Consider the following 26,699-nt stretch of genomic DNA (forward strand, 5'->3'; position numbering starts at 1 on the left):
CCTCTCTCTCTCCACCCGCCCCCCACTCATCTCACTCTCCATCCCCCTCTCACAGCCAGTAACATGGTTCATTTAGTGAAGACCAACTCATTTAGTGGGCGACGTGTTCAATAATTGGTGGGATTCATTGTGTTTTATCTGGTATTCAGTGGATGGTTGAATAGAAGGAATGATCAAGAGCTGGGGGCAAAGCAGAGTGTCAAGTAGAGTGGATTTGAATACAGCACAGCCAGAGATGGTGTATGCTGTGGTGGTTGGAAGAGGCAACCAAGGACATGTAAGCGGGTGAATGAGATGCATATACAATGCATTTTCATATCAAATGATGATGTTTTCAAATATGGTTGGCAAGGAAGCATAGAGTGAGTAGCCTAAGGTGCACATGTGTTTAACTACAGAGTGAATAAATTACTTCAGGTCAAGGACCTCTATCTCAACTCCAGTTGGGTTTTCACAGTTGGTCTATTTACATTTGGCGTATTGCAATCTACAGCAGCACTGCCATATTAATACAGTTGAGCTCTGTTTGCATTGCACTACGTTGCATCACCATGTGAACGTCTGTTTAGCCCCGTCAGTTTCATGGAGATACAGCGTCTCGTGTAAGATGCTTTCAACTTGGCTGTTTCTTTGTGGACCACGAAGAGTTGCTGTTACTAAAGGTTAGCAGCTAATGGGATTATGAATAAATGAATAAAATATTGAATCTACTGCCTTGTGGAGTGTCATGATGCATAAGTAAAAGATATATAGAGTTTTGGGAGGTTGGACCAAATGGGAATTGACTACCTGACTACCCCATTAAACACAGTACGTAAACCACAGTAAGAGTAAAGGATGTTCTTCTTTGAGTACATGGAACATCTACAGTAGAACCATAGCTGCCTCCAGTGTTTCCCTCTCCTCCCCCTTATTTCCCCCAGGGTCTCCACTGATAAAGATAAACTATCCATGGGCTCTCCCTGTCTCCCTCTATGAGGCGTTAAGGCTGAACTGGGGTCTGAACTAGGTCTTTAGTGGAGCCCCAGTTAGAGGAGCCTAGTGTTGACCATGCGTGACCTGCTCACCCCGTTCTCCCTCTCTCACTGTAGATATCGACGAGTGTGCGGAGGGGAAACACTACTGCAGGGAGAACACCGTGTGTGTCAACACCCCCGGATCCTTCATGTGCATCTGTCACAGGGGATACATCAGGATCGATGACTACTCCTGCACAGGTGAGTTCTTTCTTCTGGCAGACTGTCTTATAGCTGCTACCAGAAACCCATACTGTACTTGTTTCATGTTTATGGCTTCACACTAAACTGTTGAAAGCGGCATTGGGAGGGAGTGTGTGTGTGTGTGTGTGTGTGTGTGTGTGTGTGTGTGTGTGTGTGTGTGTGTGTGTGTGTGTGTGTGTGTGTGTGTGTGTTTGCGTGTGTGTGTTTGCGTGTGTGTGTGTGCGCGGGTTTGTTTGCGTGTGACCTGCAGAACATATCATGTGAGAAACACTTTAAACACTGCATAGCCAAGGAACGCTATCAGTGACGGAATCTGTTGCCTCAGTAGGCTACAGTAATTATGCATAGCTCATTAATTTAATGCTCATGTATAGAAATTAATGTCAGGGTTTGAGTCGCTCCTATTGGATTTGGTCCGATTACCGCAAGCCACATGAGAGTCATATGCACACAAATCAAAAAGGAATGTTTGTAATTCTGTCCACTTTGCTGCTTTATAGTGTGGTAGAATTAGTTGGCATTAGCCCGGGCCGGTGCATCTTAGATGAATACTGGTATGAATTAGTATTGATTTTGGGAAGCTATTGGCTGCGTTTGCTCTGTGCTGATTACAAAGCAGATTGCTGAATACATTGCGTAATGTAATAACTGAATGGTTGAGAAACGCCGCAATTACACCATTCAATTCCAATGGTAGATTGAGCGAGAACTCAGCATTAATGTGCATCTGACCATGATTATACTGACAAAATCTACAATTATCTTTGTGTTCATTCCGCCTATTTTGTCGGCTTTTCTCTTGTTATGTCGTATATAGAGTTGATAACAATGTCATGATTCGCTGTTAAAAATGCTCCAAGTGTGGTTCATTTGTGCGGTTTACTTTTGTCCTCTGAAAGTTCTAGAAGGAGTTAAAAGTGCATGGCCTTTTGCTGTGTTAGGCCAGATTTACTAAGTTTGCACACAGTGTTTTTCTATTGTTGTGACTTAGATGAAGATCAGATCAAATTTGATGACCAATTTATGCAGAAATTCAGGTAATTCCAAAGGGTTCACTTACTTTTTCTTGCCACTGTAGGTACAGTATGGGGTGTGGTCGTCATGATTTCTGGGAGTTGCTTACAGTGTGCGTTACGAGGCTAAGTAGATCCCTGTGTGTGCCATCTCTGAAGAGGAGGCCGCACAACACATTCCTTCTCCATCTGTAATTAAAAAAAGCAATTTGCACTAATGCACACTAACTCAGCAAGGAGGAGAGGAGGCAGAGAGAGAAGAGAAGGAAGGAGGCAGAATGCGAGGAGCTGCCTGCCTGGGTTGAGACATGCCAGAGAGAAGGGCTGGTCCTAAATGGCACCGTATTCTCTTTATAATGTGCTACTTTTTACTAGAGTACCGTAGTACCAATGGTGCCATTTGGGATGCAGAGAGAGAGGATTCAGGCCCGCTGCAGTGCTGCTTCCCTCCCCCCAGCCACCCCTCCCCGCTGAGCTTCTGGGTTTGACTGAAGCAGTAAGAGTCTAAGTCCCACCAAGACAATGCAACAACACGGCAGAGTTTTTACATTTCCTGCCTGCCATCTATCCATACCTCTGGTGAGTTTTTCCCTCGTCAATGGGAATGGGAATGAGAAGAGGATATGTTAATAGGGGGTTTGAGGCTGTCTGTGTATTTCAGAAATGTTTCAGAAGGAATAATCAGGAGAATTCTCACTCATCTTTTGTTCTCTGATTTATTCAGTGAAGAAGAGACACACCTTGCCTACTCAGTCTTTTTCCATGTGTTTTCCTTAGACACACCCGGAATTTATATTCCACTCACAGTTATATTTCTATGTATCTATGAGCCGGATGCAAATGTTATTGTCTAAGTAATATGTCTCCTCTTCTGCAACCCATTTGTTTCACCGATTTACAAGGATGATTAATACCATAGCCCAGTGGATATATTTTTGTGACTATGTATTACACATAGATTCTTATTAAAATGCCTTCAAGTCAAAATTCAGTTGTGCATTTCCCTATAAAAGCCAATTTCATGATTAAACTGAGGCGTATTCAGGGGGGCTGATGTAATGACTTTCTGCCTACTACAGTAAAGTTATTGTCGTAATCTCTCTGAGTTATTGGACTATCAGTGTACATTCACAATCATTGCCTCAGTGCATGATATAGAATTGTTCATATAGAGCTACTCTCCACCTCTTATTCCAATATTAAAAAGATGAATTATGGTTCAATTGGACTTAATTCAAAACGTGTCCGAGGACCCATATGTGTCTAAATCAAATCAAACTGACATTTGATAACGTTAGAGAACATACACAAAAGGCACTCCATCCTACAATAGATTCATGTTTAGATCCAGAGTAGGCTATCTCCCCCATTCCTGTTGTTCAGGGATATATATGAGATAGGGTTGTGCTCTAAGCTAGCCAGAGGGTTCTGTTCGTTATTAATGGCAATCAAACATCTGTTTCTGTTTGAACAAGGTCCATAGGTAATGGGCTATTCCCCAAGTGGCTTAGAAAATAAATATAGCACCAGCTCAACAAAACACTAAACTAACCATATATCTCCCACGTCCATTATAATAACTCATTTGGATGAAGTATGAGGATCTTTCTTATTCTCCATGGATTTTTAGCAATTAATAGATTGCACACTCAGCATAAATAATGTACAAGTTGCCTAACGACACCCTTATTTCTCCATAAGTGCATGTATCTATACTAGTGTAACTATACTAGTCCGCACATTGAGAAAGAAAATATTACAGTTACACATACAGGTATAGTGAGTAAGAAAGACGACACTTGTTTAATTTAGTTACTCTACAATTTTAACAGTAATTCTGGAATAACATTTTACTACAGTGGGATGAATCAGGGTCACACAGAGTGTGTCTTGGTAGTCTTAAACAAATCTACTTTGAAAGAAAAGTATACACCTTACACACATTGTTATGGGCTTAAAAAAAAAAGAAGGCATCCGTACTGTCACATATAGAGATGAAATGTATTCAATTTTGAGCTTGAATCTGAATATTACACTGACATAGAAACACCATATTTTTGGGGTACAAAATAAATACATGTTTATTAATTATGAAATTATGAAAAATATGAATAACATTCCACCCATGAGGCCACTAGAGGGCGATTTGATCATTTGACTGCAGGAAAGGCTAAACTGCCTACAAGGCTAAACCCAGGAGATGTTCTACAGTAACAGCATAAGGTTCTGGGTTCACATGTCCCTGGGTCTTTGGAGCCAGTGGGTTGAAGTGGACATTATATTTACATAATACACCCTGCAGTGAAGGAGGTCACTATTTAAATTCCCAGCCGGCGACAGACTCACTCCGCAGCCACACTAACTTCATGTTCTTCTCCAAATGAAATATGTATTACCAAAGCCTCAACACAACCCCTTTCCTCCAAGTCCAATAGAACCATGAAAGAAAGGAGCATCCAACGTTCCCCTGCTCTTTGACTAGCATTTTACCCTTGATGTTGAAGGTCAAGATAGCCCTTCTCTCTTCCTCCCTCCCCAAAGTGCCTGGAGCGTGCCCCTCGCTCCTAAAGATTAGTGGCTTATCCATGAAAGGTGGCAGATTGGCTGTGTGCTGCGGCCTTTGAATGTTATTAGAGTGCTGCTGTCCTGAGTTGTGTGTGGAGGGGTGTGAGGGGTGTGTATGTGCCCCCACTCTAATCCTATGATAACCAGACCAGCTCTGGCCTCAAAGCTAGAAGAAAGGGAGGGAGGGAATGAGAAAAGGAGGGCGGCGGGGGGATGGAGGAAGGGCGGAGGTGGGGATCGGTGGGCAGCGAAGATTAGAGAGGATGACATCCACTGTGTGAAGTCAAAGGGCCTGGCAGAGGATTATGGGGAAATAGTGTGCCTTGGCCCCTGTCTCTCTTCCCTGTCCTTTCACGCTTTGTTCACAATCTATTCCATCTCAGATAGTGAATCTAATGATGAATTTGATACTCTCTCAAATATGGAAAACAAATGAACACTGTTTCAACACAGCCTTCACATTTAGACATGTTATTATGATGTGCCTGTCAAGGCCCCAGAATATCTACATTTTGCATAAAGATCAATGAGTCTCTCGCAGAGTTGTCCACGGGTTTGTAAGTATCTCGATTAACTGTTACATTGACTTTTTTTCCCCACGGTTTTCCCACGGCCTGATGCAGTTTTAGAGACCGTGTGTCAGTCAGTTTGTTGGACAAAGGCTGAGTAGGCTCCGGGCTGGGCTGGGCTGAGGCTCTAGTCAGCCAGCCAGCCAGTGTGCTGTAGCAGCAGGAGATGGAGAAGAGGACAGCAGCACGCTACCAAGGGATCCCTGGTGACAGCCTGTAAATAATTGATTGTTTATCTGTCTGCAGCATGAGCAGCACAAGTCAGGAAGAAAAACCTTACACAGAGACACACACACACACACACCTGGTCTGCCAATCCCTCTGTCCTGACGATTCAGAGTGATGGCACGCTGCTCTACTGGGCCCGGCAGGCATAGACAGATGTGACCTTGGGCAAATCTCCTCTCTCTTTTTACTCCCCTCTTATATTACAGTTTTATATGCTGCCTGTCTCGGTGGGGACTCAGACCAGGGATGCATCCCAAATGGCACCCTACTCCCTTTATAGTACACTCCTTTTGACCAGGGTAAATGTACAAATAGTGTGCTATATGGGGAATAGGGTGTCATTTGGGAGTCACCACAGGCAGGTTTTAATTCAGGACATCAGCAGGTGTGATACAGTGCAACAGCAGGACCAGTCTTCCTCCACGTCCTTCACTCTGTCATATATACATCATATGCTCAAAGGAGGAGCTCATCACCATGTCACTTTCAATTTGTTTGAGCCCGATACTGTTCAGGAGATGTAATGGATGGGATGATGACAATGAAATGGATGGAGCTCAGGTCTCTCCCGTGGCACGCATTCTGACTCACATCCCATCCATCCTTCTCACATACAAGACGTTCAAGTTTGAGGGTCCTGCATTTGTTGGGTTAGCTGTATAGTACAATTGTAGAAGTCTGTCGTATATGGAAACATTTAGATGAAAGGTTAGGACACAACAGTTCACCTGGCACAAGACTGAATTCAAACATTACACTTGATTTTATGTGCATTTTACATTTGCTGTATTTTTCGCTGCGTTTGTTGAAAGCAAAATATGAAAATACTCTGGCTACATTCAGTAATACGATAAGACTGTTCCTGGAGAATGTGGGGTAGGTGCAACATAGGGACTGTACGTTATTTATAATGAGGGTTACCTGGAGAAAATCGGACCTTTGAAATGAAAATGGATGGCCATCCCTTCAGTAAAATGTATTTTTACCAGAACCTCCCTGAACGCTTGAAGGAAAAAAGTGACCCTCCCCTATACCTAAAATAATAATTAAAACATAGTGGATAGAAGAGAACGTGCCCACTGTTTACCCACCTAGCACAGACCAGAGCCTTAGATATACCGTTTTAAAAACAGCTCTTCATTTTGTCAGCATTACATGGCAAAGTAAACAGAAGGTTGTGGATACGCAGACCACCCTGTCCATGGTAAGGGTGAAAATATCTCCATTATCTATCATCTTATTTGCAGCCTGAGAAAAAAAATTAGCCTTTTATGAACGCATTTCATCAAATTCTACGTAATTATCATAACTGGAGACAAGTATTAATAGTATTAATTAACGTATTAATTTCTATACGGGCTATTGTAGTCTTAAACAAATCTACCTTGAAACAAAAGTATACAATCCTATGATAACCAGACCAGCTCAGGCCTCAAAGGGCAAAAATGGGCAGAAAAAGACACCTGTACCATGTCAGATATAGAGTTGAAATGTATAATATTTTGAGTTTGCATCCCAATATTATACTTTATAGGCTACCTGGCTACTTTGTTTACTTAGCAGCCAGATATCGGGTAGGCCTACACTGAGTGTACAAAACATTAGGAACCCCTTCCTAATATTGAGTTGCACACCCTTTGGCCCTCATAACAGCCTCAATTCGTCAGGGTATGGACCCTACAAGGTGTCAAGTGTTCCACAGTGATGCTGGCCCATGTTGACTCCATTGCTTCCCACAGTTGTGTCAAGTTTTCTGGATGTATGTTGGGTGTTGGACCATTCTCGATACACACGGAAAACTGTTGAGCGTGAAAAACCCAGCAGCGTTGCAGTTCTTGACACACATTCCTCCTTAGGCGACCTGGCTTGCTCCTGACTGATTGAGAGTTAAGTATGTTGTTTAATAGCCTTTGAAATTATTGAACGTCAGTTGATAGTGACCCGAATCACACATTACTTCTCAAGCAAAGTACATGTTTTTGTCTCCTCAGCTATAGAAGGTTGTAGCGCAGCCTCTGAATGGCAAAGAGACAAACTAATTAAATCCCACATGCGTCGGAGTCACGTCTTTCCTCTGCGTTATACGGGTTGTTTCTAGCATTGCAGACTAAAGCGTCGTCATAGATCGCTTCATATAAACCAGGTCCATTACATTTTTTCAAACTTGTAAGCTAACAAGGGGTAGCCTACGCTTTTAGACATTTTCTTTCACAAAAGCCACAATACCCTCGAAAACCCCTTCAATTTGAGCCCTGGTTTTAACGTAACACACCAAGCCCTTCACTGACATGGGAAATATTTAAGGAGTGCATGGTGACTGAAATAATTGGCTGATAAAATCTATGGATAGCAGACTGATTTTGTCTGTCAAACAGGTCGGCCCACCTCTTATTTCTTGAGTAGGAAGAAATAGACTCCAGTACAAAGTGCTCTTGTTGTTAGTAGCCTAAAGTCAAATTATGAATTTTTAAATGAATTAGGCCTTATCAAATTAGCCTACTTTCAGCACCTATGTGCTGTCCATCTCCATGGCTGCCACTTCATAGCTATGTAAATTACTTGAATATAACTTATTGTGAGGTCAATAACTCTGATAAAGAGATTCATTGTGGGTACCGAAACATTGTTTTTATTCAACTCTATTATAGCACTAGCAGGCTTACCGCAGGTCCTCATCTTCAGGCACTCCCTCTCAAACTTAATATATTTATTTTTTGGGGTGGGTGGGAAAAAGCCTTTTGTTCTGCCTAAAGAAGTGAGTCAAAGGGTTTATTTACATCAGCAAGAGCAGGGCTTATGATTGGGATAGCCTATCCATTGCAGTGTAATGTAGTGTAGTCTAGTTTTATATACACCATCCCAGCAGCGCAAAATCTCAAAGGAATGACATTTTCTTAAAAATATAACTTTGCCCTGTCCTTCTCCCCGAGCATGCTCTTCGTATAGCCCAGGTCTATAGTATAGGCTATGGATCATTTGATTGAGATCATACTAGACACACTTGATTGAGCGCCCATTGGAGCATCAGGGGTGAGGGGCAGCATCAGGCACACATGAAGATATAATGAGCAACTAATTCTCAAACACTGAGCAATATTACATTTAATCGATTACAAATTACATGACCCTCCCCTGGACAATTATTTTTGTTTGTTAATGAAATACCCTCTCCATGACGGAAATTGAAAAAGCATGACCCTCTCAATTTTCCTCCAGATAACAATTATGTACATTTCAACTGCTCCCTAAAATTAAAAAAATTACAAGAGTTTGAGTGAGAGGACTAACTGGTGTCTTCAAGTGGCCACACACCTCTCCAAAGTGTGCACAGTTCCTAAGTAATTTTCAATGCACTGTTATGACTTAAAGAAGAGTCTTCAACTAAGTTACGTTCCCCAGTAAGAAAGCCAAAAATGTCACTCAAACAAAAGGGTGAACTAACAAAGAGTCACTGACAACAGGCAAAATGAAACAGGTGGGGTTTTAGGAGGGGTTCTGAAAGACACTAATTGGGGTGTCCACTGAAAGTTGCATAGCAACAACAACTGGGACCTAAAAGACACCCACCATGGGCACCCATCAAATTTGCCCCTAAGAGCCAAACAAAAGAAAAACCCACACCAAACTTAGAGACAGGAAGCAAACTAAAAACAGGGACCGTTAGACAAAGGAATGCTTTTCTAGCAATCAACTAGGGAGCTAAAAGACTCCACATCTTTCAAGACAACTGGAACACTGGGCCAGCCACTCTTAAATATCACCTGGAAACACCTTCCAACTAACGGGACAAGCCAGCACAGGTGTAACACATACACATTTATTTTTTCTCTTCTAGCTGTGCCGTTGAGGAACTAGAGCACACTTGTAATTGTTTTGTTTGGAACACAGCGCTGCATCTCCGACATCAGACAATTACTGTTGTTGTTTACGTAAATGCAAAAACGGTCCATTATAAATCGCAATCTGGGTCAGGTGGGCATCATTTGAAAGCCTATTCTATTTCCAACATGACTAGCTAAGTTTTAAAATATGATGTTACAGTGTTAGGCTTTGTCGTGGTTATATCGTATTTCACAAATACCGGAGCATTGCACTGGAAAATTCACAATAGCTTTCACAATGTAATTGAGGAAAACAGATCCACATTTTGGTACGCATAGGAAGGAGCCATGAGTGCATTCAGCTGCGTGTGCCCTGGCAAACTTCCATCACAATTGACAAACACAGGCTTATTCTGTTACGAACAACCCAGGGTGTGACGCCATGTCATCTTGTAACTGTACATTAAACATAACGATTGCTGATTTCTTTAGATTTTCCCATGATGTCAAGCAAAGAGGCACTGAGTTTGAAGGTAGGCCTTGAAATACATCCACAGGTACACCTCCAATTGACTCAAATGATGTCAATTTGCCTGTCAGAAGCTTTTAAAGCCCCGACATAATTGTCTGGAATTTTCCAAGCTGTTTAAAGGCACAGTCAACTTGGCGTATGTAAACTTCTGACCCACTGGAATTGTGATACGGTGAATTATAAGTGAAATAATCTGTCTGTAAACAATAGTTGGAAAAATTACTTGTGTCATGCACAAAGTAGATGTCCTAACCAACTTGCCAAAATAATAGTTTGTCAACAAGAAATTTGTGGAGTGGTTGAAAAACCTAAGTGCATGTAAACTTCCGACTTCAGCTGTATATAGGGGTACGAGTGTAAAGGGCTACAAAATAAATGAATACTGTTCTTTATTCTCATTCTTTAGTAAGATTCATGAGAGCTAGTCTGTGCGTGAGCACAGGAGAGAAAGCTGAATGTGATATTTTAGTCCCCTGCCAGGCTTAGGATGGCCCAGAAATCCACTAACACAAGTGGAAAGAGGACAAAGTGTTACCCAGAGATAAGCAATACAATGTTATGTCCCATAGGTTTTCCTCTAGTATTATTGATAGATTTGATCAACTTTTTCTGGTTCTGTCATTTCACACTGCAGAGCAGACTCAATCAGGATTAGAACATTCTCTCTGCCAAAAGGAGATGGACAGTTGGACAACTAATGCCAGGTTTGCGTCCTTTGGGACCTAACTTTTTTGTGTCATTCTAGAGACTGAGTCATCTAAGTTTAGTTTTGTTCACGGAATAATGGTTCACATGAAGTTTCCAGTAGTTTTTGGAAAGTCACAATGCCAAAAAGTTTAGTAACCAACTGCCTTAAGTAGTATACAGTAAGCAAATACTTATCACGAAGAAGCAATTATAAAACCTCTGCAAAGCTCCACACAGAATAGATGTATTCCTGTGCCCGTGGTATAAAAATCTCACTGTGTGTTCATGGTCAGTTCGAGGGCATGCAGCAGAAATTGCTCGTTCAACTTTGCAATGTGAGTGAGGGAGGATAGATAGATTCCCGAGATAGGTTTGCGTGGGTGGGAGTCAGATACAGGGTTGTCTGCCTCTGTCTCCTGCTGTTAACATGTGATTGGTCTCTGGATAGAGGGGAAGTGTGAAGTTTTTGTTTTTGTCTCCAAGGTGCCGTTAAGGTGTGATTGGCCTCTACAAAATGTGACCGATCACCTCGATTCAATCTTATGTAGCCACATTTGAAATGGTGTTTTTAACATTGGATAAAAGTAGAGAATCAGAGCTAGACAATTGTATATCATACACAGCAATTGAGGAACAATGGGAAAGTAAATATACTTTGAAAGTTGATCAACTGGTAACCCCACTTTTGAGAAAATGGCCCTTGAATGTTTTGGTACACCTACTGGAAAGCTCTTCTTTGTCAACACCCATTCAGCATTGTTCACACCCTCTTAAGCCTTAGCCCCACCCATCTCTTTGGATTCACAGGTGAGGCTATGTGGTAAACACACGCTATATCAAATCAAATCTACGTTTATTTGTCACATGAACAGGATACAGAAGTTGTAAACAGTACAGTGAAGTGGTTACTTATATATTAGCAATATCAAAAACAGAAAGTATCCAGATAAAATATTTTATCATTATTAGATGACACTTACCCGACACACTTGTCTCTATTGATGGGTCATGTGAAGGAAATGCTATAACCACCCCCCAGCCACATCTACTAAGTGGATGGGTCACGAATGTCCAGACATGTACACATGTTCATGAAATATAATAGATGGCTGTAATCACCCCCAGACACACCTGACTAATTTGCTGGGTCATGTAATAATTCGGCCGAAGTGGAGTCTTTTGTTTAGACATGTCGCTAGCTAGCTAAACAATGAACCGTTATAATCCCAACTCATACTACTACCAATACAAACATTTTCATAGCTGTAGTATGAATCTGCAGGTAGCTAAAGCTAACAAACTAGGTTCAATGTTAGCTAGCTAACATTAGGCTATAACTAGCAAGGCAAATAGGTTTCTGATTTGAATAATATTACTACACAGATCATACACGTAATTTTAGCTAGCGAGCCAGCAAGCTAATGTTTGATAACCAACTAACAGTATGCTTTAACTTGCAATATAAATGACTTTCTGTCATAATTAAAAGCTTATGTCTGAAAATGTAGCTAGACTCTTACCCATATACATGGATGAATGCTTCATGGCAGACTGGCACCATTTAACTCTGTTTTGTTTCTAGGTACATCTTGTTTGGCCAGCATTGTGTCAAGTCACTCCAGTTCACACTGACCGTGTTCAGAAAGTAACTGATCTGTTGATAGAGCCTGCTAAATTCAGGGCATCAATGTTGTTGGGAAAATTAGCTAAACTTTTGTAGTTCTCGATGTCTAACGTTATATCTTTCAAAAACGTCACGGTAGAAAGGACTGTCAACACATACTGAACAGCTCACATTACAGACAGAAACATGGAACATGGAAGACCAATCCAAACTCATCTCCTGGCATGTCCAGCCCATCCATTATCTCAGCCAATCATTGCTAGCGGGAAGGTTCCTGTCTTTTCCTGTGGCTAAACCAACTAGCCTCGTAATTTAACAATTTGAATAGTTTTTATGGATGGAATACATGTTTGTTGTTAAGGCACATGAAAGTGCACATGTTCCAGAAGGCATTTATGCCAAAATTCATTTTTATAAAATAATACATGTTTACGTTCAAATGCCGCTTCTGTGAAGTAGTGACGTGCAACATACACCTAGTTTTCTGAAACGAGTCACATAAAGAAGGCCAGGTGAAGTTTAGTTTTGGTCTTAAAGGTGCTGCTAAGGTGTGATTCACCTTTCTAAGGGGGTTTTCGTTTTGGTCTCAAAGGTGCTGTTATGGTGTGATTGACCTGTGTAAGGTGAAGTTTAGTTTGGCTCAGGTGCTGTTATGGTGTGATTGACCTGTGTAAGGTGAAGTTTAGTTTGGCTCAGGTGCTGTTATGGTGTGATTGACCTGTGTAAGGTGAAGTTTAGTTTGGCTCAGGTGCTGTTATGGTGTGATTGACCTGTGTAAGGTGAAGTTTTGTTTTGGTCTTAAAGGTGCTGTTCTGTCTGTTTGTTTTTCTGTTCCAGAGCATGATGAGTGTGTGAGTGGACTACACAGCTGCGACCAGAATGCCCTTTGTTTCAACAAGGTGGGAGGGCACAGTTGCTCCTGTAAGCCAGGATACACTGGTAACGGCACCGTCTGCAAAGGTAAGCTCTACTGACCAGAACCACACACAGACAGATAAAGTACAGATAGTCTCTTGTAGACCATTACTAACGTCCAAAAAGTACGTCATTATTTTATCTCTCTCAATTACATTAATCATTACTAAGAAAAATGTTTAAGAACTGTAATGATATATTAAATCACATTAGTAAATGAGCCCATCAACTGTATCCAAATACATACTACAGTCCTAATTAAAATTATAATCTATCTAAGTTAATATTGAATAATGGCTGTGGGATACCTGTGGTCCTCTAGCGATGTGCGATGGCCTGTGCCAGAATGGAGGAACCTGCATCTCCCCAAACAACTGCATCTGCCAGCAAGGCTTCACAGGGAAGAGGTGTGAGACAGGTAAGACTTCCTCTCTGTCTAGTCTGCAGTCCTCTAATTAAAACACTGCATCAAGACTACACAGAATATAAAGTAGGAGGGAAGAGGTGAGCTGTGGAGTTCTTCAGATAGATTTGATTTGTATTTGAAGAAGGAATGACTCAAGATGAGACGTTGTTTGCTAAAAAAAATCTTAAGATGATACTTTCAGTGTTATCATCACTTTGGTGTCAGAATTGATTTAGTTCTCTCAATAGAACAGCCTGAGCTCGGATCCTCAGAGCCCATGATGTCATCTGCATGCTTGTTTAAAATACTTGCAATTGTCTTGTGTTCTATTGGAAGGCATTTGACTGAGACATCAAATGAGACTTCCATTGTAAGTGTTGGCCCTTACTGACCGTCTTTACACACTCACTGTAAAAATGACATGTGATACACTTTAAAAAGCAAAGGTTGCTGGAGTATCCTTTAGAGGTTCTTCAAATTGAAATAAGTTATTTGAATAACCCTTTAATTTAGTTCATACAAGGGACAACCCTTACCTTAAATAGAGGACATCTTTACATTTTTCAGTCCTTTCAAATGAAAATACAAATGTTTCAGTTGGGCAGTTAGGTTCCTGCAAGAACCCCCCACCAACTTAGGAGGTTCCTCGATGAACCCCACCTCCTATTGGGTTCTTGGAAAAACCTTTTGGGGGCAATTTTCAGTGCCAAGTACCCTAAGGTTCTTTGAAGAACTTTGAGGATTTTAGAAGAAATCTTGTTGAACTCCTAATTTTTAGAGTGTATAACTAAAGTGTTACTGAGCTATTTCACTATTCACCAGCTGTTGTTTTCACAAAAAGCACCCTTCTTCAGTTTCCCCAGAACCATTATCCATAAATACATGGCTCTTACTTTCGCCATTTCGCCTGTTCATCCTCCTTTATCCCCTGTGTGGCTGGGTTCTGTTCTGTGGTGACTAATGAGCTAGTTCCTGTTCTAATGGGCCATTTGAGGATTTGAACTGCAGTTGTAGCACTATGGGAATGACTCTGTCTGCATCACACCTGATATTAATTACAATAGCACACTGACACTGATGCACTGTGCGTTATAGTGCATAATTTTTATCTTTGTCTTGGCCAAGCATTATATTTAGATTTATTAGGATCCCCAATAGCCGATGCCAGTAGCAACAGCTAGTCTTACTGGGGTCTGACACATAACGAAAAATACATTACAGACAAAATACTTTACAATTCACATACATGTGACATTTAAAATCATTACCATGTAGTGTGTGTATCTATCAGTTACACATACACGCCAGTACATGCACACAATAAGTAGGTCACATGGGGGAGAGTCATTGTGCCGTGAGGTGTTGCTTTATTGTTTTTTTGACACCAGGTTCTGTTCACTTGCGCTATATAAGATGGGAGTTCCATGCACTCATGGTTCTGAATAATACTGTACGTTTCCTTGAATTTGTTCTGGATCTGGGGACTGTGAAAAGACCCCTGGTGGCATGTCTGGTGTGTGTGTCAGTGTGTAAGTTGAGTATGCAAACAATTTGGAATTTCCAAAACATTAATTTTTCTTATAAAAACAAGAAGTGACGCAACCAGTCTTTCCTCAACTATTAGCCAAGAGAGACTGGCATGCATAGTATTAATATTACCCCCCTGATTGCAATGAAGAGCAAGACATGCAATTCTGTTCTGGGCCAGCTGCAACTTAACTAGGTCTTTCTTTGCAGCACTTGACTATATGACTGGACAATAATTAAGATAAGAGCCTGTAGGACTTGCTTTGTGGAGTGTGGTGTCAAAAAAGCAGAGCATCTCTTTATTACAGATAGACCTCTCCCCATCTTTACAACCATTGAACCTATATGATTGTTTACAATCTAAGTTAACACTAAGTAATTTAGTCTCCTCAACTTGTTCAACAGCAACACAATTTATTACCAGATTCAGCTGAGGTCTAGATCTTAGGGAATGATTTGTACCACATACAATGCTCTTAGTTTTAGAGATGTTCAGAATCATTTTATTACTGGCCACCCATTACAAAACAGACAAACTCTTTGTTAAGGATTTCAGTGACTTCATTAGCTGTGGTTGCTGATGTGTATATGGTTGAATCATCAGCATACATGGACACCCGTGCATTTTTTTATGCCAGTGGCAGGTCATTGGTAAAAATAGAAAAGAGTAGAGGGCCTAGACAGCTGCCCTGTGGTACACCACACTTTACATGTGTGACATTAGGGAAGCTTCCATTAAAGACAACCATCTGAGTTCTATTAGATAGACAGCTCTGAATCCACGATATGGCAGAGGTTGAAAAGCCATAACACATACATTTTCTCAAATGTACATTTTCTAATTTTCTCTTTGTCCTTCTGCCCATAATTTCATTTAAAGTACTTTAAAGTTGTTTTCCATCATTCTTTATGTCATTGACCTTGACTATATAATACAGTTTATTTTTCTGTTGGTTTAGTTCAGTCACAACATTTCTCAATTCGGAGTAAGTCGGCCAGTCAGATGTGCAGCCAGACTTATTAGCCACTTCTTTTTCCCCATCTCTTTCAAATATACAGTTTTTAAATTCCTCATCAATCTATGGGGCATTAAGACAGTTCTAACAGTCAGTCTCTTAAGATGTGCATGTTTAGCAATAATTGGAAGAAGCAATTTTATAAATATTTTTAACATCTTCCACGTAAGAGTGACAGCTTTTGGAACTTTGGCTTTCCTGGAAATAGCCACTATATTGTGATCACTGCATCCAATGGGTACGGATACAGCTTTAGAACAAAGTTTTACAATATTTGTAATGTTTGTAAACACCCTGTGAGTTTGATTAATAACCTGAACCAGATTACAGGCATTGTTTACAGTGAGAAGCTTCCTCTTGAGCGGACAGCTTGATGTAAACCAGTCAATATTCAGGTCCCTAAAAAAGTAGACCTCTCTGTTTACATCTCTTACAGGCATTTCACACATATTATTTTGATACTGACTGTCAGCCTTATTCTAAAATGGATTACATTTAAAAAAATCCTCAGCAATCTATACACAATACCCCATAATGACAAAGCAAAAAACACGTTTTTAGAAATTAAAAACAGAAACAGCACACACCTGTCTATATAAGGTCCCACAGTTGAAAGTGCATGTCAGAGCAAAACCAAGCCATGAGGTCGAAGGAATTGTCCGTAGAGCTCTGCGATAGGATTGTGTCGAGGCACAGATCTGGGGGAGGGTACCAAAAAATGCAGCATTGAACTTCCCAAAGAACACAGTGGCCTCCATCATTCTTAAATGGAAGAAGTTTGGAACCAAGACTTCCTAGAGCTGGCCGCCCAGCCAAACTGAGCAATCGGGGGAAAATGGCCTTGTTCGGAGGGGTGATCAAGAACCCGATGGTCACTCTGACAGAGCTCCTCTATGGAGATGGGAGAACCTTCCAGAAGGACAACCATCTCTGCAGCACTCCACCAATCAGGCCTTTACGGTAGAGTGGCCAGACGGGAGCCACTCCTCAGTGAAAGGCATATAACAGCCCGCTTGGAGTTTTCCAAAAGAAACCTAAAAACTCTCAGACCATGTGAAATAAGATTATCTGGTCTGGTGAAACCAAGATTTTACTCTTTAGCCTGAATACCAAGCTTCACATCTGGAGGAAACCTTGCACCATCCCTACGGTGAAGCATGGCGGTGTCAGCATCATGTTTTTCAGCGGCAGGGACTGGGAGACTTGTCAGGATTGAGGCAAAGATGAACGGAGCAAAATACAGAGAGCTCCTTAATGAAAACCTGCTCCAGAGCACTCAGGACCTCAGGACAACCAGCACTCCACCAATCAGGCCTTTACGGTAGAGTAGCCAGACGGAAGCCACTCCTCAGTGAAAGGCATATGACAGCCCGCTTGGAGTTTGCCAAAAGGCACCTAATTTTTTATTTTACCTTTATTTAACTAGGCAAGTCAGTTAAGAACAAATTATTATTTTCAATGTCGACCTAGGAACAGTGGGTTAACTGTCTTGTTCAGGGGCAGAAAGACAGATTTTGTACCTTGTCAGCTCCGGGATTCTATCTTGCAACCTTTCGGTTACTTTCGGTTACTAGTCCAACTTATTTTTAATAAATTAGAAAAATTTCAAAAAAACTATTTTTGCTTTGGCATTGTGGGGCATTGTGTATAGATTGATGAGTGAAAAAAAGCTGTAACTTAACAAAATGTAGAAAAAGTCAAGGGGTCTGAATACTTTCCAAAGGCACTGTATACAGTAACACCTCCCCATAAGCATTTCTGTCACTTCTATAGATGTTATATCCTTGTATTGCTACTGCTGTATCATCAAATGATTATCTCAGTGAGTCTCATAAATCGCTAATATATGAATGTTATCTGATCTTAGCAAGTTATTGATTTCATGAACCTTATTTCTAAAGCTACATACAATATGAGCTATTTTCAGCCCTTTCCTGGGTACCTTATGATAATATGCAAAAGAGCAAACAAAGTCAGAGAAAAAAATATATACATTCAGCAGTCCATTAATCAGTTGGTGTGTGTAAGTATGTGTGTGTGCTGTGGGGTTGAAGCTACGAAACCATAGGCTTGGCTCGCTCATCTCTTCAAGGCTTTTGGGAGGGATGGTGGACAATGAGCCTGTCATTGAGGATGTAGCCATGTCCCCACATGCTCAAGCAGCTTTCATTGCTGGGATAAGTTTTTTCCTCTTCTGGCTCACAGCTTCAAGATAGTCCTCATGGAGGAAGATGTACATTCCTCTCAAGTTCTTGGCTCTTTCCAGAACATCTACATTGTCCTTGAACTTCAGGACCTTGACCACTATCGTCCTGGGCCTGTCTCCTGGGACGGTGGTGGGATTTCCAGTCCTGTGTGCGCGCTCCACCTCAATCTTCCTGTGGTCCATCTTCAGTTTCTCCGAGATTATTTCCTTTACTTTGTCCTCAGACTCCATCCAGGTCTCATGTTGAGATTTCTCCGTCATCGTTATCATGGATTCACTATACAGAACTGATGTCCTCTCTCAAGGATGTACAGATGTACCGCTATGCAAACAACTCATCCTATATCTATTGATTGTATTTTGTTTTCGTAGATATTTCCATCTGCAGTGGCTTATGTGGGAGCATCATGGGAAAGGGGCTCATATAGCAGCTCCTATACCTGATCTATACAACATATACTTTGCTTTCAGCATGTCGTACATAGGAGAATAGCTGTCAGGACAAGACAACAGTGAAAGCTAATAGAAATCAGAGGCATGACAGTTTGAGACTCTGTTTCTCAAGCTCCCAGACAGGGCAGAAACAGAGAGCTGCTGAGCTGCAGGTATTGATTGCACATAAAGGACCTTTATGAGGCGTACCATTTTACTGCCTGTCTTAAAGCAAATTACTTTTCTCAAGGTGCTGTTCTGTCCTGTTCTGTGATGCTGAGGACGGCTGAATGGAATGCTGGAAAGCTGGCTGGTGTTAGGAGCATAATAACCATGATCTCTTATCCACCTCTGCAGTGGACCAGCTCTGATGACCATGTATCCTAGTAATGATACGGTCAGAGCTCTCAACCATTTCATTACCTTCACTAGGCTGGGCGTCGCCTTCACAATTTTTTCTCTATAGAATCTGGAACAGTCTGTACTGTGGACAAGGAACAGCTGCTAAAAGGGGAAATTGTGAGATGTTCTTTTTTTGGCACATTGAACCATTTAGAATGGAATGCTCAGAGTGTAATTAGTGACAAACAAACAGTTGTGGAGCAGAATGACTGTCAATCTATTTACAGAATGAGGGGAAACTGTGACGATGTTGTTGAGCTCAGGCCTCTGTTTATTTTGGGCTCCTATCTTCCCAACAGTTAATCATCAACGTTGATTATAATTCAAACAGTTAAGGTTTGAGAACACAAACACACTCAAAAAGATTCCCAGAGAGGGTGCCTCAGTTGACAAGGCGTTTGTCACCACTTCTGCAGCTGTCTTTCTCTTCTATCTCCAGAGCTGTGCATTTCCCCTCCGATAGTCTTTCCCGCCTTTCCACTCTGTCTCCAGCCCCGTCAGGCTTGTGACAGCTCTTGCCCTGAGTGCCCTCAACACAGAGCTGGAGCCACCTCTGGAGGCCTCTAGCCACTGCTACTGTACTGCAGAGACCTCACCGGGCAGTCAGTCCGTGGATAGACTGGAGGAGTCAGTCCGAGTCGCCATGTGTCTCTTAACGCAGTGACGTGCTCCCAGAGAGAACTCACTCTGCTGGATAGGAGCAGTTCATACTGGAGTTCCCACTGTTCCCACTCCTAATATAAAACTCCCCAGTACTCACTCTGGGAGAGAAATAGAGGGATGGAGAGAGAGCAGAGAGAGCGAAAGAACAGAAAGGGGTAGAAACAGAGAAAGAGAGAGTGATGGAAAGAGAGAGCGTGAGGGAGAAAGGGGGAGAAACTGAGAAAGAGGGAGAGAGAAAGTGAGAGAGAGAGACTAGGGAGAGGTGGGGCTAGGGTTAGCTCCCTTCATCCTGCCTGGAGGGCAAGGCGAGGTTGAGTAAGGCGGTGGCTGAACATGGAAAAGCTTTCACAGCGGCCCGCTCCCCCCCACCGACCCACTGTGCTGCTTTTAGTTCCCCCCTGGGACACACACTGACTCAAAAACAGTGGTAGGCTGCCTGCCTATGACAGCTGAGAGAGAGGTCCTAAAACACAGAGTGAGTATAGACACGCACATACACACACACACGGACGCATGCGCACACACACACACACACACACACACACACACACACACACACACACACACACACACACACACACACAGCTGAAGTCCTCAGAGCCCATGATGTCACCTTTGTGTGTGTTAGGGGTGCATGGGTCAGCTGTTTGTTCACCTGCACCTTCCCATAATTTCTAATAATCCATCCTAAACCGCCCAACTACATGTGATAAAGTGAAAATCTGAGGCCCGCACCCGACTGACTCTCACCTGCAAATATAGAACAAATGCGCTGAAACTACAGTCAGAAATGGCAGAACGATTATTTTACAGCGGGTGTAGGATTCTTTGCCAAATAAGATGTTTCTGACATTTTGGTAGGCTGTTTGTTAGTCAACTTGCCTATTATTAGATACATGCAGCTTCTCATGTATGTTGCCCTAGAAAACTAAATAAACCCTTGCTCACCAGAATAATGTAATAAATCACTAGAAGGAAATCAATGCTTCAATTTAGTTGACATCGGTAAAGTTTTCTCTGTCATCTCTGCTTCTTTCGCAGAGCAAAGACATTTAGGGACCGGTGAGAAAATGCACAAAAAAAATTAAAAAATAAAATAAATTATTGTACAAAATGTCCAAGTGACCGGTTGAATGGAAATTGAAAGCTGAGAAAATGACCCAACATGTCTCTGATAAGATTTCAATTCAGCTTGGTTTCATATTTGATGTGGTTGAAATACTATCACCGTTTATGATGCTGATAAAGAGAGCACCTCTGCATAACTGTGCCTTTGCGTTCTCTCAAGATGCTGAAAGAAATAAGTCATATTTCTCCATTCCTGTTCCCGAGGGAAAGTGTACATTTGGTTTATCATTTTATTGCAAGAAATGATTCATTCTGCAGGAGTTAATATTAACTCTAAGTGAGAGGTTATAGATCTACAGACTGTGTCCAGATTTCAGTTTCCATTTAACCCATCTGAACACTAGGCTACAGTTCCCTTGACGTGCCATAGGCCTATTTGAAGTCCCGTCTTGTGACTGTGGGATTTGTACAGCGCCTCACAATCATCACACACAGCCTCCTCTTTAACCACTTCACCAAATCTTTCCCAAACATGACTTTTCTGGCCCTTCCTTCTCTTTATTGTCAAATCTCCTTTCACAGCTTTTCTCTTATTGAATTCAGCTCTGACATTGTCCTTACTTTTTCAGCCCATTCCCAAAAGCATTGGCTATTCACGTGTAGGTTATTTGACAGGCATACAGTGACGCCCTAAAGCTTAGGCTTATGCACTAAGGCCAGATATCTTAAAAAGAATGAAAGAAAAACCTCAACGTAGCCAATAGATTTTGCACAAGATTGATACATTCATGTTTTTTTTATGTATTGTTTTCCCTTTATTCAACCCGCCCGCCACCCACACAATATTTCATGACACTAAACTCGACCGGCCTCGCGAATATAACCCATGCATCACTAGTGTGTGTGTGTGTGTGTGTGTGTCTCTGTGGCATATCATCCCTGTACAACAAAGTGATGGCCTGTGGCACATTGCACTGACAGACAGCAACAGACTGACAACTCTGGCACATCATGCATTATTCAGTATATGGCTGCTATGGGGAGGCTACTTACAGCTAGGGATGTACAGGAGTGACCATGGCATATTGGCTGGCATATTGCATAGTTGGTTGATATGCACTGTAAAACTTTTCTGTAATTTAACAGTAACACACGGTAGAAATCACTGTAAAATACCTTAAATGTGTTTTACAGAATTAATGCTATAGATCACGTTGCATTATGGGTAAAATAAGAATTGTAAAAATACTCTAAAAAATACTCTAACATACTTTATTTATTTACAGTAATAGTTTATGCCTACAGTAGATTAACATTTTCAGTTTAACGCGTCAATCTCATGCTGTCAGGTGAGCTCAGTCCATTTTAGTTAAAAAAAAAAATCACCTAGATAATAAATTGTTGTAATGATTAGGCTTTGCTGTACTGCAGCTTCTGGGTGCCATAGTGAGAGAAAAAAAAACGATTTATATCAGATCAGTGACAGTTATGTTTGCACCATTGCTACAGAGAAAATGGCTTGTTTATAGCCCAAACAGTTCAAAAGATATGACCCATAATACAGGAGCAACATTTTTTCATTCTATGGCAACACTGTTAAAAAATCTTGTTGTTTTTACAGTGGACTATTATTCAATAAAACTAACAACAATGTACCGTATAATTCATTTCAGTAAATTGACCTAAATCGCAATGCACTCTGGGTGATTTTAGATGTAACTGGTAAATTATACAGTAAATTTCTATTAAATGTTGGTTTAACAGAACATTACTTTAAAGAAGTACTAGATTTGAAATAGTACTGTAATTCCAACCCACAGAATACAGTACCCAGTACCCCGTATTTTTGGAGCACCAAAAACCTTTTGACCACTAGTGTTTGCATGCTATTGTTGTTTCGGGCTCATTAACATATTTTGAGGAGTGCCTTGTAAGAGGCTACATTTGTTTTACCCGTGAGTGAGAGTGCTATACCAATTTAACTGGTATGTGGCGCCAACAGTAAATGTGTATAGGGGACAGATTGGAGTGGAAGTGAGTCGAAAACATTTAATAGTGGAGTATGTGCCATGTCCTTGGTCTGTTATGCCCAGTACATTTTATGTTACAGCCTTATTCTAAAATAGATGTTTTATTTATTCCCGCATCAATCTACACACAATACCCCATAATGACAAAAATTCAAGATAAAAAACAGATATTACATTTAAATAAGTATTCAGACCCTTTATGTACTTTGTTGAAGCACCTTTGGCAGCGATTACAGCATTGAGTCTTCTTGAGTATTACTCTACAAGCTTGGCACACCTGTATTTGGGGAGTTTCTCCCAATCTTCTCTGCAGATCCTCTCAAGCTCTGTCAGGTTGGATGGGGAGCGTCGCTGCACAGCTATTTTCAGGTCTCTCCAGAGATGTTCGATCAGGTTCATGTCCAGGCTCTGGCTGGGCCACTCAAAGACATTCAGAGACTTGCCCCGAAGCCACTCCTGCGTTGTCTTGGCTGTGTGCTTATGGTCGTTGTCCTGTGGAAGGTGAACCTTCACCCCCGTCTGAGATCCTGAGTGCTCTGGAGCAGGTTTTCATCAAGGATCTCTCTGTACTTTTCTTTGTTCATCTTTCCCTCGATCCTGACTAGTGTACCAGTCCCTGAAAAACATCCCCACAGAATGATTCTGCCACCACCATGCTTCGCCATAGGGATGGTGCCAGGTTTCCTCTGGACTTGGCACTTGGCATTCAGGCCAAAGAGTTTAATCTTGGTTTCATGAGATCGAAGAATCTTGTTTCTCATGGTCTGAGAGCCTTTACGTGCCAAGCTGGCCTTCATGTGCCTTTTACTGAGGAGTGGCTTCCGTCTGGCCAATCTACCATAAAGGCCTGATTGGTGGAGTGCTGCAGAGATGGTTGTCCTTTTGGAAGGTTTTCACATCTCCACAGAGGAACTCTAAAGCTCTGTCAGAGTGACCATCGGGTTCTTGGTCACCTCCCTGACCAAGAACCTTCTCCCCCAATTGCTCAATGTGGCCGGGCGGCCAGCTCTAGTCTTGGTGGTTTCAAACTTCTTCCATTTAAGAATTATGCAGGCCACTGTGTTCTTAGGGACCTTCAATTGCTCAATGTGGCCGGGCGGCCAGCTCTAGTCTTGGTGGTTTCAAACTTCTTCCATTTAAGAATTATGCAGGCCACTGTGTTCTTAGGGACCTTCAATGCTGCAGACATTTTTGGCACCATTCACCAGATCTGTGCCTCAACACAATTCCTTCGACCTCGCTTGGTTTTTGCTCTGACATGCACTGTCAACTGTGTTACCTTACATAGACAGGTGTGTGCCTTTCCAAATCATTTGAATTTACCACAGGTCAATCAATCCAATCAATTGAATTTACCACAGGTGGACTCCAATCAAGTTGTTGAAACATCTCAAGGATGGTCAATGGAAACAGGATGCACCTGAGCTCAATTTCGAGTCTCATAGCAAAGGGTCCGGATACCTATTTAAATAAGGTATTTCTGTTTTTTTATTTTTGCAAAAAATATATATTTGTCATTATAGGGTATTGTGTGTAGATTGATGAGGAAAAAATGTATTTAATAAATTTTAGAATAAGGCTGTAATGTAACAAAATGTGAAAAAAGTCAAGGGGTCTGAATACACTGTTTATATACAGTACCAGTCAAAAGTTTGGACACACATACTCATTCAAGGGGTTTTCTTTATTTCTACATTGTAGAATAATTGTGACGACATCAAACCTATGAAATAACACATATGGAATCATGTAGTAACCAAAAGGGTTAAACAAATCAAAATATATTTGAGATTTGAGATTCTTCAAAGTAGCCACACCGTGGTTGGATTCACAAGAAGTTCATATTTAAACCTACGTAAAATATTTTGTTTTTGTTTTGTTTTCTGAATTTTTATAATGAGTATTTCTGTATTTTAATTTGACGCTAGCATCCCACATACCCGAGAGAGGTTAAAGAAAAAATCTTCATCCAGTACGAAGGGAGTAATCGCTGTCCTGATATCCAGAAGCTCTTTTCGGTAAAAAATAAGTTACAAATAAAGTGAGAAAAATAACACACACAAGAGCACAATTGGTTAAGAGCCCAGCCATCTCCTCCGGCGCCATTACATTTTCAAGGCACGCTTAACCAACATGGCTACCACAGCATTCTGCATCTGGTTTGCACTTAGTGGGATTATTATTTGTTTTTCCAACAAGCCAATGACCCAAAACACACCTCCAGGCTGTGTAAGGGCTATTTGACCAAGAAGGAGAGTGATGGAGTGCTGAAATTGGGGAGAAAAAAGGAGTAAAATTAAAAAAAATAAAAAATATATATATGTTTTTTTAAATGTATAATTCCCAACCGCCTCTCATGCTCTCCTTCCTTTCCTCCGGTGAGACTGCCCAGAGAGGGGACACCGTCTCCACCTGATGGTGCAACTCGAGTTGCATCACATCTGCCTCATGCACAAATTCATGTTGTTCCTATGACCAGAGAGGAGTTAAATATTCCTTAATAATAAAATCTACACGACAAGCTGCTAATAACAATAAAGCGCAGGGCTATCGATAGTGGCTACTCACTCATTGCAGCTGCAGCCCGAGCGAAGTACGGAGAAGCACGTTTTGTAATAGTGTTGAATAAAAACAGTGACAGTGCTGAATATAAACTTAAACATGAACTCATTCCTAAAAACAGCTCTTTGCTGTATTCATTGACAGTCTATCTGTAGTCATGGTTTTAAAAGTTATTAACAACAAGTAGCCTGTTGTTGCCAGGGTCATGGAAGCTCTGTAGCCACGGGGATTTGAGCCATCCGATTGGGCAGCACAGTTGGTGCACTCGATTTAGTCACAGATTTGCCGGTCCGCCAGGTAGGTGGAGTATGTCTCATGAGAACACCTTAAGTGCTCGGCGCCCGGGACTTTTGAATCAAGTGCACCTACGGTTAACAGCTCAACGCAATTTTTTTTAAAGTAGCGCAAACCTTTATTGTTCGTTGGCTTTTCTAAATAAATATTTGGTGATCGACTAGGAATGCCTTGAAGATCGACCAGCATTATACTGGCAGCAGAGTTGCCAGAAAATTTGTGACATTATATAATACAGCTGTGTTGCTGTAATGATTACAGTAGCCTCATTTACAGTATAATGCAGTATTGTATATTTTCTTACTGTAAAACATTTTACAGCATCCCTGCTGTAATGCAAAATTACAGTATTTAGCGTAACTCTGCTTCTTGTACAATGCTGTACATTTACAAGGTAAAGTTTGACAGTGTGGCCGTCAAGTCAGTGGTCATGGTTGATGCATAAATGACTTAATAATATGATTATACATCAGTGCATTATCACTTGTCTACCTACAACATATTTGTCTGGCTATTCAAAATAACTTCAAAGCCACGTTTCTCCGTTTCACTGTTGGCGTTGTTAGTGTAGTTAGTGTATGATAAACCGAATCCAATGGCTTCAATACTGTGGCAGCTGCATTTATATAGACAATATCGCCATTGTCTGTAACCAGTATCACTGTCAACTGAATGATTTGTATTCTGCTATTTAATTAAAGGCATGACCTATTCCTATAAAATATGCCCATTTTAATTGATGTGCTAACTTGCTGAGGTGTTCCATTGTGATGAATCTTTATTTTGTTTTCAGCTCATTTTATTCTCCTTTCATTTCTGTTAAAAGTAATTCCAAGCTTGTTAGGCTTTATTGTTGTTTTGTTCTCTTCTCAGATTGCCAACTGTGCCTTCAGTCGCTAATGGCAACCCGTTGTTGCCC

The 26,699-nt window shown here is 41.2% G+C and overlaps 1 protein-coding gene across 2 annotated transcripts in view; it reads left to right on the forward strand.

Annotated features, from left to right (window-relative positions):
* The window catches only part of nell2a (neural EGFL like 2a), a 102,762-nt gene that overhangs the window by 44,169 nt on the left and 31,894 nt on the right, over positions 1-26,699 (forward strand). For both annotated transcript variants that reach the window (XM_021567998.2, XM_036952885.1), the window contains 3 exons: positions 1,092-1,217; positions 13,097-13,219; positions 13,497-13,592. In XM_021567998.2, the coding sequence (XP_021423673.2) occupies positions 1,092-1,217; positions 13,097-13,219; positions 13,497-13,592 (345 nt within the window). The remainder of the gene's footprint in view (positions 1-1,091; positions 1,218-13,096; positions 13,220-13,496; positions 13,593-26,699) is intronic.

Source organism: Oncorhynchus mykiss, chromosome 2, assembly GCF_013265735.2.
Source record: "Oncorhynchus mykiss isolate Arlee chromosome 2, USDA_OmykA_1.1, whole genome shotgun sequence".
Taxonomy (NCBI): Eukaryota; Metazoa; Chordata; class Actinopteri; order Salmoniformes; family Salmonidae; genus Oncorhynchus; species Oncorhynchus mykiss.